General features: G+C 37.6%; 1 protein-coding gene across 2 annotated transcripts in view; it reads left to right on the top strand.

Moving 5' to 3' along the window:
- oxsr1b (oxidative stress responsive kinase 1b) overlaps positions 1-16,036 on the top strand; it is a 76,626-nt gene that overhangs the window by 59,088 nt on the left and 1,502 nt on the right. The window contains exons 7-18 of one of the 2 annotated variants that reach the window (XM_037533977.1): positions 1,022-1,123; positions 1,319-1,452; positions 2,969-3,017; positions 3,771-3,836; positions 4,071-4,193; positions 4,807-4,884; positions 12,005-12,040; positions 12,131-12,271; positions 13,009-13,067; positions 14,219-14,271; positions 15,017-15,085; positions 15,751-15,815. In XM_037533977.1, coding sequence (XP_037389874.1) covers positions 1,022-1,123; positions 1,319-1,452; positions 2,969-3,017; positions 3,771-3,836; positions 4,071-4,193; positions 4,807-4,884; positions 12,005-12,040; positions 12,131-12,271; positions 13,009-13,067; positions 14,219-14,271; positions 15,017-15,085; positions 15,751-15,815 — 975 coding nt within the window. The remainder of the gene's footprint in view (positions 1-1,021; positions 1,124-1,318; positions 1,453-2,968; positions 3,018-3,770; positions 3,837-4,070; positions 4,194-4,806; positions 4,885-12,004; positions 12,041-12,130; positions 12,272-13,008; positions 13,068-14,218; positions 14,272-15,016; positions 15,086-15,750; positions 15,816-16,036) is intronic. The other variant, XM_017717715.2, reaches the window with a different exon arrangement.

Genomic DNA, 16,036 nt, shown 5'->3' with positions numbered 1-16,036 from the left:
TTAACTGATGTATAGGGGCTGGATAGCATGTACACTATGATGTACACAGAAGCCCTAAAGCATTTATGCAGAAAAAAAAAAATTTGTGGGCGCAAAATCAGAACACAGTAAAATCCTGGGGGTGATCCGGTCATGACTGTAGTTCTGATTTTTTTACTGCCAAAATGAGGATTTCTCGATTGATTTTAGTAGCTCCACCTCTTTTAAAATGTTTGTTTATTTATTTATTTATTTAGAATAAGTAACTGTGGCACACTGTGGGCAGTAAATAAAACACACACACATTAGCATAGCTCCAGAACTTATTAGCCAAACTCGCAATAGAAGCGCCATTATTTGCTCTTAATGGGCCAGAGTAGCATTTAAAATGCTTTATTTTAATATAACGTGAATTATACAAAGGGCTACATCAGAATTATGATACGTTTTCCTGCAACTGTAGCAGCAGCATTCAAATACAGTTTCAGTGAACTTGCCAGGATCACGTTACTTACATCATATAATTGCAACACGGATCGGCCAAAATAAAAACAATACATGGGCTAGTTACTGATTTTGTGTTTTAAGCAGAAAAGGCCTCAGATTCCAATCCTGGCTGGATCCGTTTGTGCATCCACATAACATACATGTTAATGGTACTAAAAAATGAAGTACACAAACATTTGATGTGTTCAGGAATTTTATAGTCATTTCTAATGACTATTCATAATTAATGACACACAAACATATCTTATTCTTTTATACATATATATTAATGCAACAATATTAAAAAGCGAAAATAATTATAGGTATTTTGGCGGCACTACAGTTTGTCATTAGGTTAGCTAGTATTTTTTCATGGTTCTGTAACGCTCGTCCAGTGTTGCAACAACTGCTAAAAAGCATGTATAGCTTAATTGTCTGTAAGCCATAATTGGTGGTCAGGTACCTACCATCTGAATAACTGTTCATTCTCGTGTAGGTGGTAAGCACCGTTACTATGCTTGATAAATCTGAGCTGTGCTTGTTTCTCTGTGTCCAGGTGAAGGGTTATGACTTCAAAGCTGATATCTGGAGTTTCGGGATCACAGCCATAGAGCTGGCCACAGGAGCCGCTCCCTACCACAAATACCCTCCTATGAAAGTGAGTAACCATGAAGCTTACATTGGCCCGAATCAGTATAATCTCCTCTGAGTGCTAATACTAGCTTTTAAAGCAAACAAACTTATGAGTTAAAAGTTCTCATAGGACACTCATGTAAACAGCACCGTATTGTGTTACATGAAAAGGGGATAATTTAAAGTCTGAAATAACAGGCTGCTTTGTGGCGTTTTGTAGGTGTTGATGCTAACCTTGCAGAACGATCCTCCTACACTGGAGACAGGTATCACAGATAAGGAGATGGTGAAGAAATACGGCAAATCCTTGAGGAAGATGGTCTCGCTGTGTTTGCAGAAGGATCCAGAGAAAAGGTGACGAGCAGATTTCAAGAAAAAAGAATAATCTTTTTAATGTAAAATCCCAAATAGTCTTTTCATAGTAAGAGAGATTTTTGCTTTGGTTGTGGTGTCACAATAAAGGATTAAGCTTTGTCTTATTCATGAATTGGCCTTGATTAGTTAACAGTTAGCATGATAGATTTTTTTTTTAACTTCTCTCATACAGTAAACTCTCCTAGAATCTATCTTAGAAAGGCTGTGCATGATTTGATGCTACATATGTGGAATTTCTGGGCCAGTACACTAACAGCTAAGACCTTATTGTTGTCTATATACAGATATCTTGACCTGATTGTTTAAATTCTTTAATTAAACTAACAAATCTTTCCGTGTTTAACATGATTAAATATAGATATTTTATAGTGTTTAGTGAGTATTATATAATATAAAGAAAATTTCCTATAAAAAAAACAATGTGGAATCAACTGAATGCTACAACTAACAATCATTGATTTGAACTTGATAAATAATGTCATGGCCATATAGCTAAATGCTATATAGTAGAAGAACTCCCCTTTTATGAATTTGCATGTGATCGTGTATTTTGAAAGACTGAAGATAAATGAGTGGAAAAAATATCAAAACAAAAAGAAGGGGTAGCCCCCTGCAGGTTATGTTTGACTCCAGGTTTTAAATCTGAATGACATTCATAGTGGAGCTGAGAGTGCCATGAGTCACTTGTTTCACTGCAGCAGATCATAAATTTGAGACTTATAAGTTTAGCTGTTTTGTATAGCAAATGAAATCATTTTTCTATGTCTATACCAAAAACTAGAATAACTTGTACAGCCAGTTGTAAGCCTACTGACATTTTCACTTACGATTGCCTATTTACATCTGAATGGCTTGGCCTTTGCAGTGTTTATTGCAAAAGGGAGTTTATAAACAAAACTTTTGTAAACTGACTAAAATATAGTTTGTGGTAAAAGTAGATTTTCTGTCAGAATTCATGTCAGTATATAATCGTTGACAGCTGATGTGGGGAAGCTGGGATTATCCCACCACAACGACCTATACGTTTTCCACACATGTACACGTACAAACCTAAAATAGGACACACGTAAAAATGGAATTGTTGGCCATAATTTCAATGTCATATTGATAAGAAAAAAGAGAGGTTTTCCATTTATTGGCAAATAATATATCGGTTGATGATGTATTATTATTAATTTATGTAGGCTTTTTTTTATTATTATTATTCTACCTCCCTAAATGACTGCATGGTCTGATTGCTTTAATATTGAAAATGAATTGAAAATGACAGCAGCATTTCTTTGTGTTGTTGCCTGTTTGTGCTCTGTATATGATGTACCAAGTCCACATACATGCAAGCATATTTATCCAATAGAATCCAAGTGATTCTGACGCAGGACTAAAACTGTCTATGTTCTGACGAAGAAAAACTTTGAGGGGCTAGATGTAATGTGGATTCATGATGTGGTCGTCACAGTTTATCTGCAATATTACTTTTCTCTTTTTTTTTATCCAGGCCAACATCATCAGAGCTCTTAAAACATAAGTTCTTCCAGAAGGCGAAGGTAAAAGACTTTATTCTTTTCTGTTGGGATGTGTATTTACATGTGTGCCCTAATTCATGTGAATCAGAGCTGAGGTCAGTCCAGCATTCCAGTCATTACCGGGTGAGCACTGGGCTTCTGAACAAAAGCAGGGATAAGCAGCCTCGGAGCCTCTTTCCGGCTGCCTGTTACACTCACCGCCAACAGCTGGAGTGCCTTTTCAGCAGTTTGGGCAAGCCCAGTCTGCTGTGTGTCTGGCGCACTCCTATGTTTGGTGGCCAGAATGTCTTGCTCTAAAACTTAGCCAGTACTGGGAGAGGCCAGCAGGGAGCACACATGAGCTGCGTCTCTGCTAGTGTTATGATAATAGCTGAGAATGCCTCAGGTTGAGGGAGAAATGAAGTATGTGTAAAGGATGAAGGATGTGTAAAGAGTTCTTTCATAAGCAAAACTGTCTTTTTATTTGTAAACGTAAGTGTGGTTTCTAGCAGAAAATATACATTGACCGTGCTCAGAATTGAGGTGAATCTCCAATTCTGTGGTGTTAGTCGCCTGATCTTTAATTTACCAGAACTGGAACCAGAAGTTTGTTTTCTTGTGCCCACTGAGCCACGGCCTGTCAACTTAATATCTTATACTAAGCAGTAATTACAAGGGTAAAGCAGTTATTGTGCTTGATCTTCAGACTATAATTTTGAGTAAATTAGCACGTTTAACACATTGATTGAACCCCCGACTTCATCTCTGCTCTGCGTGTTCCATTTTCTTCTGTAGAATAATGAGTTTCTACAAGAGAAGCTACTACAGAGAGCACCTACAATATCAGAAAGGTCGAAAAAGGTGAGGCTCAAATACAGTAATAGTAAATTTATTTGCTGTCTAAAACTTTGTGAATGTTTTTTTAACAATCATTTGAAAATACCTACTGGATTTGATTGTTGAGAGAAAACTTGAAACAATTTGGAAGAAAAGTAGTTTTTTTTTCTTACCAGACCCCAAGTTTCCATTTCAGGAATTTTATTATGAAAATTATTCTCTGCATGAGTTTTTGAGAAAGTGACTGTGTCTGTGTAGGTGAGGCGGGTTCCTGGATCCAGTGGCAGGTTGCATAAAACAGAAGATGGTGAATGGGAGTGGAGTGATGATGAGCTGGATGAGGAGAGTGAAGAAGGCAAAGCTGCTGTTGCTGCTTTACGGGTAAAGATACACACTTACACCCTCATGTGCATGCATACATGTGTACACTGTGACCAAAAGTATGTGGACCTTTCTAATGATTTCACTAAACTGTGCTGTACACCAGCCCTCAGTCCTTCACCGCTGCCATAAACACAGGCAGTAAAATGTGATTTAATTGAGTTCAGTGAAACTGTCATAGAATGCCACTTGGCTATAAGTCTATTTTATCAGATCTATGCCCTGCTAGAGCTGTCCCTGTCAACTGTGTGTTATTTTGAAGTGGTTATGTCAGAGCAGCAACAGGTCAACAACAAATTAGTTGAGATAGCAGAAAACTCCATGTAACTCCATATAAATGCCCAAAAATTACAAAATGTTTTTGTAATAAGTACATATGGATGTGATGTTCAGGTGTCTACATAGTTTTGGTCATGTTTTGTTATTTTTCCCTTCTCAAAACTAGAAGCCTTGTGTCTGTCACGTTTCCCCAAATGTGTAGATCCCTTATTGTTCGATAACTGTAGTGGAGAGTTTTCATTAATATTCATTCACATTGCCTTTTGGGTCATTTGGAGAGCTTGTCTGTATGTGTTTGTATCTTGTGATGTGTGTTTTGTGTTCGACACTAAAGGAGCAGCCGCCCAAGTCTCTTAGCGCACCGCGGCGACAAGTGCGCTTCTCTCAGCCCCTGGAAGTGCCCCCAGCCAGGGTTGTCCTTTTCTCCCCTCACATACAGATGGCTTCCATGTCAAGGAAACACTCCCTCTACCAGAAATTACTGCACTGTCTGATGGAAACGAACAGCTTTAAGCCTGTTGGTGTTGGGTTTATTTTACCCAGAGAGGTTCTGTAATTGAAGTGCAGAATTGTATCCAGTATAAATCTGCAGTGTGTATGTTGTTTTCACCGTGTTATAGTAATTGTGGGGTAATTTTAATCCAGCATAAATTTAGTGTCTGTAATTTTTACAGCCTGACAGTAATAATCGTGGAGTGATTTTAATCCACAGTAGTTTTTATAGTGTGACCAATAATATTTGTGGAGTGAATTTAATCCAGTATGAATCTGCACTTTGTGTAGTTATACAGTCCGACAGTGATGCTGTGGAGTAAATAGTCTTTTGAAATTGACTGAACTTAGATCTTTTTCAGTAAAAGTAGTCCTGTTAGAATCTACTTCATGCTAATAGAAAAACAAAGTTTGCTAATAGACATGGCCTTACGGCATGTTGTTATCGAGTCCTGTGGTGTAGTGTTAAGGTGATCATCCTGGGTGTCTGTGGATATTTGTGAAAATTACAGATACTATATCCTGCACCAATTAACCAGTGAAATGTGACACATCACATTGCAGAACCTCCTCTGAGAAGACTACTCCAGCTCCAGCAGTGCTTAAGAAAGGCAAACAAAAACAGGAGCTAGCAGAAATAGAGGAAAGTGAATCTTGTTTTCTGCAGGTCACTGTAAGAAAGCCTTTTTTTTTTTTGATATGCACAGTTCATTATGTGTGGACCAATAGAAATGGTCCAAAATTACTTAGGATCTGCATTAAGTCTGCACTGAAGTTAAGAATGTTTCTTCTTCTGCTATAAAGCTACAATGTTTCCTTATGACAGCAGTGCTATGTTGTCCTCAACCAAATGAAATGTTATCAGGATTAGACAAATCTGTATAATATTCCTGGCAAATTTTAACAGCGCTTAAACTCTTGACCACAGCATTTTAACCTCTGATTAACTTTAAATAACAATTCAAGCTTGTCTTCTCACAAGCTTGTTTTCCAGCTGCAGAAACCCAGCTGAGCCAGGCTGTTTTGCCGTGAACGGCATTTTGCTAAGTTAATTTCTGCGGGAGGAAGCCTGGAAGGGAGGCCTAATTTGGGGAAGTGTCTTTTCTGGAAGCCATCTGTATCACTCAGTCTGTTTTGATAGCTCACACTCATTAAATCAGTGTTACCCGTTTTAACCAACCAGCATGAAATCATTTAACTGCTGAATAATTAGTGCTCCAGGTGAAGCGCTAACAAACTAAGGGCCTTTAATTAAATGTGTATTGCACACTTTTGTTTTAGAAGCCATTCGTTTGAATGAAAGGCTTCTGTAGAATATTGGTTTCCCTGTTTGTATTTCTGTATTAATGCAGTTATTCTAGGTACTTTAGAACATGATAACTGACTGCAGGTCATTTGCTGTCATTTTATTCCTTAGGTGTTAATGTGACACTGATAGAATAATCATCATCAGTAATCATTAATCTGGCTGTTATTAGTGCTTATTGATTGCTGATTGATAGATGAGTTCATGTTGTTTACTGTGGGACTAATTTTTAGCACAGAAGCTTCTGTAGTAATTCCAGATAGTTTGCATATTTCTTGGCTAGTATTTAGGCCTGTAATGAATAGTTAAACATGATTTATTACTTTCATTAATTCATCACTGATGTACAGTGAGAGCAACAGTGGCTGCATGTTCCAGCCAATGTGTGTAAATACAGTATCATATATATATTTAAAAAACCATTGCTTCTCATAGTATTTGAAACCCATTCATTCTGATTTGTTTAAATCTTTAAATCTTATTGGTTGGTATTAATACAGGTGCACTGGAGTTAATAGTACCGGTGGTCTAGTTACCTGAGATAACTAAAGGACTGGCACATCTAGGGAGTTTATGAAGGCTTCTTGCCATGTAAACCTTCAGTAAATGCAAGATGAGAGCCTGCACGAACAACATCTGATTGGACGACCAATATTTTGATAGCTATAGAAAAACAAAGAGCAGCCCAGCTGTTCGAGTTATGTGATGGAACATTTTCTCATCAATCAATCGTGTAATATCCTTTATGGTTAAATCCGCTGCAATAAATAAGGCAGTGAATAGAGTGTAATATAGTTTAGATTAGCTGCTCTGATAATTTTCAAAGCTGATGAGCCGTCCACTATCTAAAGCTGCAGTCATGGCTGAGTTCACGTTTGGTTTTTAAAGCTTGAATTACATGTGACTTGCAGCTACAGCTGAACACCTGAGTGGAACGTGGACTGAGATTTGCTTTAGTGCTGTTTAGGTTCAGTTCATGCCTGTTATCGTGAGAATGAGTGGCTGTTCATGTAGTCCACTGTGGCTGCTGTATAGCAAGCACTGGATTTGAGATTTCAGAAATTCCATCAAAAAATCTAGCTCTAGATGTTGTGCTCAGAAATTTGAGTAAGCCAGCAAACATTTCCCTCCCGTTCATGTTAGGATTATAAAATTTTGTAGGCAAATCAATAAAGAATTGGAAGAAGCGTTAGAGCTCAATGATTATATCCAGTACTATTCATTATTCATCATGTGTTAAATTTTAATTTAAGAATTTTAACCTTATAACACAGTCTGGATGTTTTCATGCCTGAAGTCCAAAGAAATGCATACGCTGGTCTTCTTGAAAATGGCCAGGAGCTTAATTTATACACAATAAATGCATTTAAATCACAACATTGGTCAGCAGAAGTCTGTTAGATATTTCCTCCAGTCGTTCAGCTCTAACAAGCTTTTAGTTTCAATTTTTGAACGAAGAAAGGCTTCATACCTTGCTACCTTGAATATGCTTTGTCTGTTGAAACAGGCCTGGATCTCTGTACAGCTCTGAACAGCTGTAGTGTATTGCTTTCAGAAGGTACGACCTTGAGCTGAAACACTGGTTACTCATCTTACAGCAGCGTCCCTCACTTTGATCAGAAAGCTTTTTTTTTTTTTTTTTTTTTTTTGAAGACCTGACAAAGATTTTGATTACAGTTTTACAGCTGTTGGTTCTTCTTTTGCAAATGCATCTTTATATATATTATTATGCAAATGTACACACTAGATTACTGATGGCCTTATTATCCTGGGATATTTAGTCTTTTAAAGTCCAGTGATGAGTTTAAGCTCAGTGGGAAAGAAAAGAAAAATTATTATTACTACTTGAAACATAATTACTGGCAACCGGGAATCCGAGTGTGTACAAAGGACTGTAAAATGAATCCTCTGTTGCTCAAATGAGGCTACAGGCTGTGTCATTAGCCAGGTTTATCATCCAGCTTTTGAATTATATTGAAGGAAATAAGTGGAACGACTCAAAACGATGAATGCAGGTTAGTTTACATCAGCTTTATACAAGAGAATAAAATTACAAGTGTTCTTTAAAAACCTCTGGGAAATCAGCTGCAGGCACCATATGTTTGTTTACTATCTAATATCATCTTTATAATAATGAAGGTACATTTGAATTTCTTCATTAGTCCACTGCTTAAGACATTTTCTTTCATGCTTTATAGCTATTGGTGCAAAAACTGAAACACTTGATAAGGCATATGACCCTTTTCTATTCACCTTGCATTATTTATCTAGCAAATATGTTTATCATAAATTATTCTTTTTTTTTTTGGCAAGAAATTAAGTAAATTCAAGTGAATTTACAAACTTGTATGTGCATTATATTTAAATGGCCCATTCATTGTGTTTGTGATGCCACAAAGACTGTTTAGCCTAGAGTAGTTTAGCTGAAGTTACGAGGTTTACAGCCTTGACTACCCTTTCAGTAAGTTGCAGTATTTACAGGGCAATCAGAACAGAGTTCATTTATAAATATTGATCTTAAAGGCACACTAATCTTTGATTGTAATGAATGTTGAGAGGAATTTAGTTTTTATTACATCATTTACTTAATTATTGAGTCAGCCCACGTTAAGCAAGTGTTCAAACCTTTATGTACATTTTGGCAATTTTATTCAGCATTTATTGAATACGTTCATATAAATACAGATATGTTAAAGGGTATGTAGCTATTTGGACTAGAACCTGCATAAAACATTGTAGCATAAAACCAGGAGAAAATGACAATAGCTTAACAGTGGTTGTGCTGTTAGCCTATAAATGTCATATTCACATAACCTGAGCTAAATGGGAGGACAGCCACAGCCCCGCTGCGATTCACTATGTTCCCTGTTCCTGAGGCAAGTTAGTGAAAGATGTTAAGATGACAATGTTTAAACAAAAAAACAAATACAGGCCTGTATCATTGCTGTTATCTCGGTAAGCAGAAATCCAGTAAGACCCATCAGACGTCTACTTATCTAACGTAATCTAACAATCCATCAAGTCTAGAGTCATTTATATAGTGCATTTTACAGCAGATGTTGTCACAAAGCAGCTTTACAGAAAATCTAGGTCCAAGCCCCAGTGAGCAACAGGTAGAAACCTCAAAAGGAAGCAAGACTAAAAAAAAAAGGGGGGGGGGTACCAGATAGCAAAACAATAACGCAACAAGAGCAATGTGATCAATAAGATTTAACAATTAATGTACTGTATGGAATGTGCCAAAAAAGCAGCCTGTCATTGGACAAAAGAATTTAGATTAACCAGTAATAATCGGTGACTACTGTTAGTAACCTGGCAGGGAAACGCACGAGAAACATAACAGTGAAAAGCAGTCACGGTTACTGACGAGTTAGTGTTACAATGATAGTTACAGTCACTGTTACTGACGAGTTGCAGAGTATTGTTACAGGCTTAGTAGTGTAAGAAATAGATCAATGAAAACCAGTCATTGGTACTGACTTATAACAGTATTGGTGTTACAGTGACAGTCACTGTAACATTGTTGATTACTGTTAAATGAGTATCAGAGTGCCAAATTAGAAACGGATCTATGAAAACCAGTGACTACTATTAGAAGCAACAGCACATCTGTCTCTCTGCAACTTTTTGATGTCCATCATAAACAAGGATGTATAAATGTATACCTACAATACTACAGATTTTGATTAAGAAATATATGCACATACTTAAAACTATGCTTAATTATGGATTATGAAAATGTTATAGTTTGTAAGGGTATTTGACACCTGTAAAATGCTGTTCAGGCCAACTGTAGTGATTAGTGCACTTGCTATGCTGACCAGTCCCAAACACCCATTGAATTTGTCAATAAGTTTAATCTACAGTGTACTGACACGAAATGTGACCAACTAATCAGCACTAATGGCAAGGAATAATTGCAGTCATATTGTGCTGTGCTTTCTGTGTGAGCTTATTACAGTATATGCTCTGTATATATTTTTCTGTAAAAAGTCATTTGTTTTAGCTCTTCCTTGTCCACAAAACATGCTTGGACAGACAAAAGTGTGCAGCAATCACATACAGTACGTTCTTCAGTTAACGCTGCCCCCTTCTGCTATACTGGAAAGCTGCAGTTTAAATGAATATTCCAGAGATTTTCAACCCAATCTCTTCTGATGTATCTGTAGTGTAGTGGTGCGGGAAAAACTCTATTCTTAGATGCATCACGATGCGGACGTGAACGATTCTGAATCGATTCGCAAATGTCAAAAATCGATTTTCTAAATATTTAATTTATAATGCAATGTTGACTGAACACAAAGGGCAGAACTTGGAAGTGTCTAAGTGCAGTGCCTGGACACTGTGGCAGCACATAACAAAAACACAGCTGGATGAGTGCAAAATCCAACCGGCTCCCTCTGCATTAAAAGCCAGGTTAGATCAGGAGTCACAACCCAAAAATAAGAAGACATTTTCCTTTCAAAAAAAAGTCAAACCACCTTGGGAGTCACAATATTTAATGTCCAGTATGTCTCAGTATGTGTTAATGTCCTAGTATAGGATAAAAAATATCCAAACAAAAACGCAGACTTTGCTCTGCTTTAAGCTTTAGCTATAGCCGCTTTTCTCCCATCTCCTTCAGGAAACGTTTCCACAAAACTAGAACAGTTTCTTGTAAAATGTCTCTCAGTGTTTGACTGACTTACGAAGCTGAAGTCATGTCTCATTCGCCAGCTTCTTGTTCGAATTTTCCTGTTCCACCTTTAATTCTGCATGAGGTGCCAAATGTAACTGCTGGAACTGGAAAATTCGAAAGAGAAGCGACTTTACCTTCGCAACTTTTTAGGGAGAGACGGTCTCTTGTTGCAGATTTAATGTACCAGAAAACCATCTCCGGTGCTTATATATGCGAATAAGTCCATTTGTCCCTAAATGTTTGTCCTAATCTTTGCCTTTTCATAGCTAGTCACTCGGTGAAACTTTGTTGCTATGTGACCTGCAGTCTGTACAGTAGTTCTCAGTCGTTGAGAACCAGGGCTTTAGCGCCATGCTGCACACTTTGGAGATTCAGCATCCAGTCTCGAAGAAATTTTACTCACACCCCCCAAAACCGAAGATATAAAATCACTAAAGAAAACTGGTTGGACGACTGTAACGTGCTGTGTGGACATCCATTACCACAGGTTCTTATTTCACTGTAACTGCATTTTATTGCACGCGATTGGCAGCAGCGTCTCATGTGCTCCTAACCAAAGCAGTGAATGAGAGCCTTCCAGTTCACTTGCCACATCACTTCCATTTGATTTATTAATAGAAGATGATTTATTAATAGAAGATTGTTTTGTAATCGCATCACAGCCTTCTGAATCGTAATCAGATCGAATCGTGAGGTGCCTAAAGCTTCCCACCCCTACTGTGATCAATTACCTCAGAATATAATCTCCCTTTATTGACAAAAGAACAGAAAACACGTTTATAATAGAAATCAACTGTTCAGCGCCCGCCCAGTGTCTTCGCTTACAGGCATGTATCGAGTTAACTTGTTTTCTGTTCCTTTAGTATGTATAGAGAAAAGTGTTGAAATTGTCTGTAATCGCTCGTTTGCTGTAGATGAGGTAGAAGAGAGCTTGAAAATCTCCAGAATATTTGTTTAAAAGCTGGTGATTATATCATAGTAATTGTCATGTTAATTATGATAAATGGTTATGAAATATTTTTTGATGTTGAACTCACTCTTTTTGTCCTCTGACAGTCACCGAGAGTTAAGGAGGGATCCCAGAACTCAGAGGTGGGCGTTAAGCTTTTCTTTTGACTCGTCCTCATTGTCATTTTACTAAAGCAAGCTCATAATAATTAAGTCTGTTTTGAATCTCTCCAGCTTTTCCCGCCAACAGAGCCTTTTAGCAGTCACCTCCAGGCTGGTGTCCCTGGCCAGGCAGAAATATCTCAGCCTGGTGGTCAACCTGTGCAGCCCAGTGCCCCTGCACAAGCCCTGCCTGTTCCCACCATCCCTGCACAGGTAAAACAGACCAGTTACAGAGACGAAGATTTAAAGGGGCCGTTCATTGTTTTTGATGTCACAAAAAGACTGTTTAGCTCAGCCCATTTACGTTGAAGTTCTAAACGGTGTTTAGCATTTGTTACTTATTCTGTAAACGTGTTTTAATCATAATTTATTGTACAAATTGGTTGTGAATAAAAGCACAAGCAGATGGGACGTACATATGAGACAAATGATTTGAGAAATTTGGACATGACAGAACATTTAACACAGCTGAGCCAGAGAAGCTGCTGTGTGCTTACATGTTCATGCTGTAGATTGTTTTCTTTATTGTTCAGTTCTGTTTTAACAACTGCATTGTAAAAATATCTCAGATTTAATTATTTTAAATAATTATTGTTAAAAATGAAAGACACCTGAATAACGAGCCAAGTTTTATTGTACAGTTTTTCTTTATTTGCTGAGTTTAAAATATTAGGAAAGAAATGCAGTGTATAATGCGTCATAACTGCTGCATGACACATTTTATGTTTTATTCAAATAATAAGTGCATCTCTCTAAATTGGTAGGTTTAGTGGGTGTTTGAGAGGGGCAACCACCAAACCATACTGTGAACTGGGCCTCCAGGACCAGAGTTGAATATAAACAGTTTTTTTTTTAATCATACCACCCATACCTAGATATTATAGACTGAAGGAGAGCTAAGCTAAAAAGACACTGCTGGAATCCTCATCACTTTTCTGTTTTACACACAGGCCCCAGTCCTTGCAAGTGATGCCTCTAAATCACCCATCAGCTTGGTATTAAGGTTGAGGTATGTTCCGTTTGCTTTTACTTTGGATATCCTTGCAATTACTACTTGTCTGAAGAAGCTTAACTGCTGGGCTCAGTAATAAGTTACAGGTTCAGTGTTTTGTTCTCTTAAATCAATCATTAACGGGGTGTACTGTTCTTTTTGTGACATTTGCTTAGCTTGACACAAATCAACATGAAGCTTGACCTACATTACTTTCCAAAGGGTGCTTTTGAAAGTCCTCCTGTCTGCAACTACTTTTTAGAGAAGCCGCTATGATCAGGTCGAGAAATGTAGTTGTACAGAATTCTACCTGAGCTTTGTCTGGCCAGTATACTGTATAGACACTGCCAATATTAAAGGGCCTATGTTGTTGAAAGCTGCTTTTTTTCTTCACCTTGATAAAATATAAGTATTTGATATAGTATGTAAACACTTTTAAAATTTCTAAATGTACCATTCATTCCTCAATCCATACAGTCCATATATGAAACCTACTGCAAACCAATATATTTAAATATATCCACCTGCTCAGCCAAGAGAATCCTAACCCATTCATGTTGAAGTTATAAGGTGTGTTTCTGCCTGGAAAACAGTACAGGGCAGCCAATCAAATCAGAGCTCATTTACATATATCAGTCTTATAGGCACTATAATAAACAGGCTGTTTAATTTTGAGAAAAAAAGAGAGGTTGAAAGTAAGTCTAGTACAAATGAATTAAGGCACTTTTTTGGTACATTTAACCCCCACAGATGTCATAATTGGCCCTAAGAAAGACAAATTCACAAGAAATGCAAGATATGGGCCTTTTAAGGTTCTGTAGATTAATGCTGCACTTCGTGCACCATGTACTTCACATTTGAGAGTTCAACACTGTTAGAGTTCATGTTATTTGCTTACTGTTATTTCTAAGGTTATGCTTAAATAAGTAGCTTAGTTTGTAATCATCAGGTATCACTTATCAGAAGTTTTAGCTCCTCAAAATTAGTATCAGTGATCAAGCATTTATATCTCAGGCTCTGATAAATATGAATGATGAAAAGAAAGCAGCAGGCTAATAAATAGCTGCTCTATATTGGTCACTGAGTGCATCCGTGCATCTACTGCTCTTGCTGACAGGATTTGGTGTTTAAGTGCTGGTGTCTCATTTCTGCCTCCACTTACTCTGCAGGAATCTGAAGAAGGAGCTCAACGACATACGATTTGAGTTCATGCCTGGCAGAGGTAAGAGGATTTTCAAACAGGGACACAGACAATTGTGGGCCGATGCTGATGGCTAATGTTTATCTCGTCTTTATCTGCCTATGCTGATATATGAGCATCTATCTGAATTAGCATTACAGAAAAATATATTTATTTCTAAGGGGTTACAAATACAACAAAATAAATACAGTGCAGATTTTTAGCACAATTAAGTGTTGCTTAAACATTCTGCTCTTCCTGAAAAGTAAATGTCATCATATATCAGGTTTGAAGTTTTAGTCGTCTGTCCGATGCTAGTCATTTTAAAGCACTTATCTGCTAATAAAGGCATGAATCTGAGAGCGTAAAGAATTGCATGGGGATAGCAACAGTAGCGACAGTTTGCTAACCCACTACCCAGCTAACGTTAGTTACATTACTTGCTATGTCACGTTATATTGTGCTCCACAAAGATCTAAAAAGTGTTGGCCTCAACAAAGTGCATTCATGAATTTGAGGGATGGAGCTTCTGAAGGATCACTGAAGAGAGGGGTGTGTTTGTTTTGCTGTTGAGTTCAAACATCAGCAATCATTCTCTGGAATCATATAGTGTTTCTTATATACAGATAATATACAGATGCCAATTTCATTATTAGTAGAACTGGAACATTGAATGAAATGAATATTTCTCTGTGCACATCTCTAGTTAAAACACAACTGTTCGTGACAGCAGTTTGACACCCCTGCCATTCCTGTTGTATTTTTCTCTTTTTCTCTCACTCTGTAGACACTGCAGACGGGGTGTCCCAGGAGCTGGTGTCAGCAGGCTTGGTAGATGGAAGAGATTTAGTTATAGGTATGTGTATATGTCTGTATCTGGGGTGTCCACTGTTACCCACAAAAGGTCATGGTGGTGATTTTGCTTGTTCAGTCAGTTGGTCTCAGTCTTCAAGAACTGAGAATGTGTGCTTCTTTGTTGGAATAAAAACCTGTAGCCATACTGGCCCCTTGCTGGTATAATTGGATGCTTGTGGTCCATACAGTGATTTGCCTTTCCATTTGCTTGTGCCAGTAAAGTTGTGTTGTACCACACCTGCTAATGCTAAAGTATGTCAGATGGCACCATTTAAAAACTGCTTACTTTGAAGGAAGGCTGTCCCTATTGCTTGAGAGTAATCAAGAAATCTGCTGATTGTTTTCACAATTAATAGAATTTTCTAGAAAGTTTTGTCAAGCAATAGAAATGGAACTGAATAATAACAAACCATGCGAAACCAAGCCTTTCAGATATTCTAAAAAATTGTACTAGAAAAACCCCTAAGAAGCCTTTTAAAAATTTTAGCCGTCCTTAAACAGTAGGAGAATGTAAAGTGTACAGTGCCATCATGAACACTAATTGTGAATTTATCAAGAAAGCAAATTTTAGATAATTAAATAAGATCAAGTTTTTGTGACGGCCCTGCTCTTAACATCAAAATAATTCACATCTGACTAACGTAATTCCCCTTTGTGTTTTTCCAGTTGCTGCTAATTTGCAGAAGATAGTTGATGAGCCTCAAACCAATAAGAACGTCACTTTTAAGCTGGTGAGTAAAGATGTTTTTACGATTGACACTTTTTAATCCCACAAATGGGAAAATTTCACCTCCACATTTAACCCATCCATGAAGTGAAACACCACATACACACACTAGTGAGCACACACACTAGGGGGCAGTGAGCACACTTGCCCAGGGCGGTGGGCAGTCCTATCCACGGCACCCGGGGAGCAATTGGGGGTTAGGTGTCTTGCTCAAGGACACCTCAG

This window comes from Pygocentrus nattereri, chromosome 24, assembly GCF_015220715.1.
Source record: "Pygocentrus nattereri isolate fPygNat1 chromosome 24, fPygNat1.pri, whole genome shotgun sequence".
In the NCBI taxonomy this organism is placed as follows: domain Eukaryota; kingdom Metazoa; phylum Chordata; class Actinopteri; order Characiformes; family Serrasalmidae; genus Pygocentrus; species Pygocentrus nattereri.
This window is presented reverse-complemented; position numbering and strand designations above follow the sequence as displayed.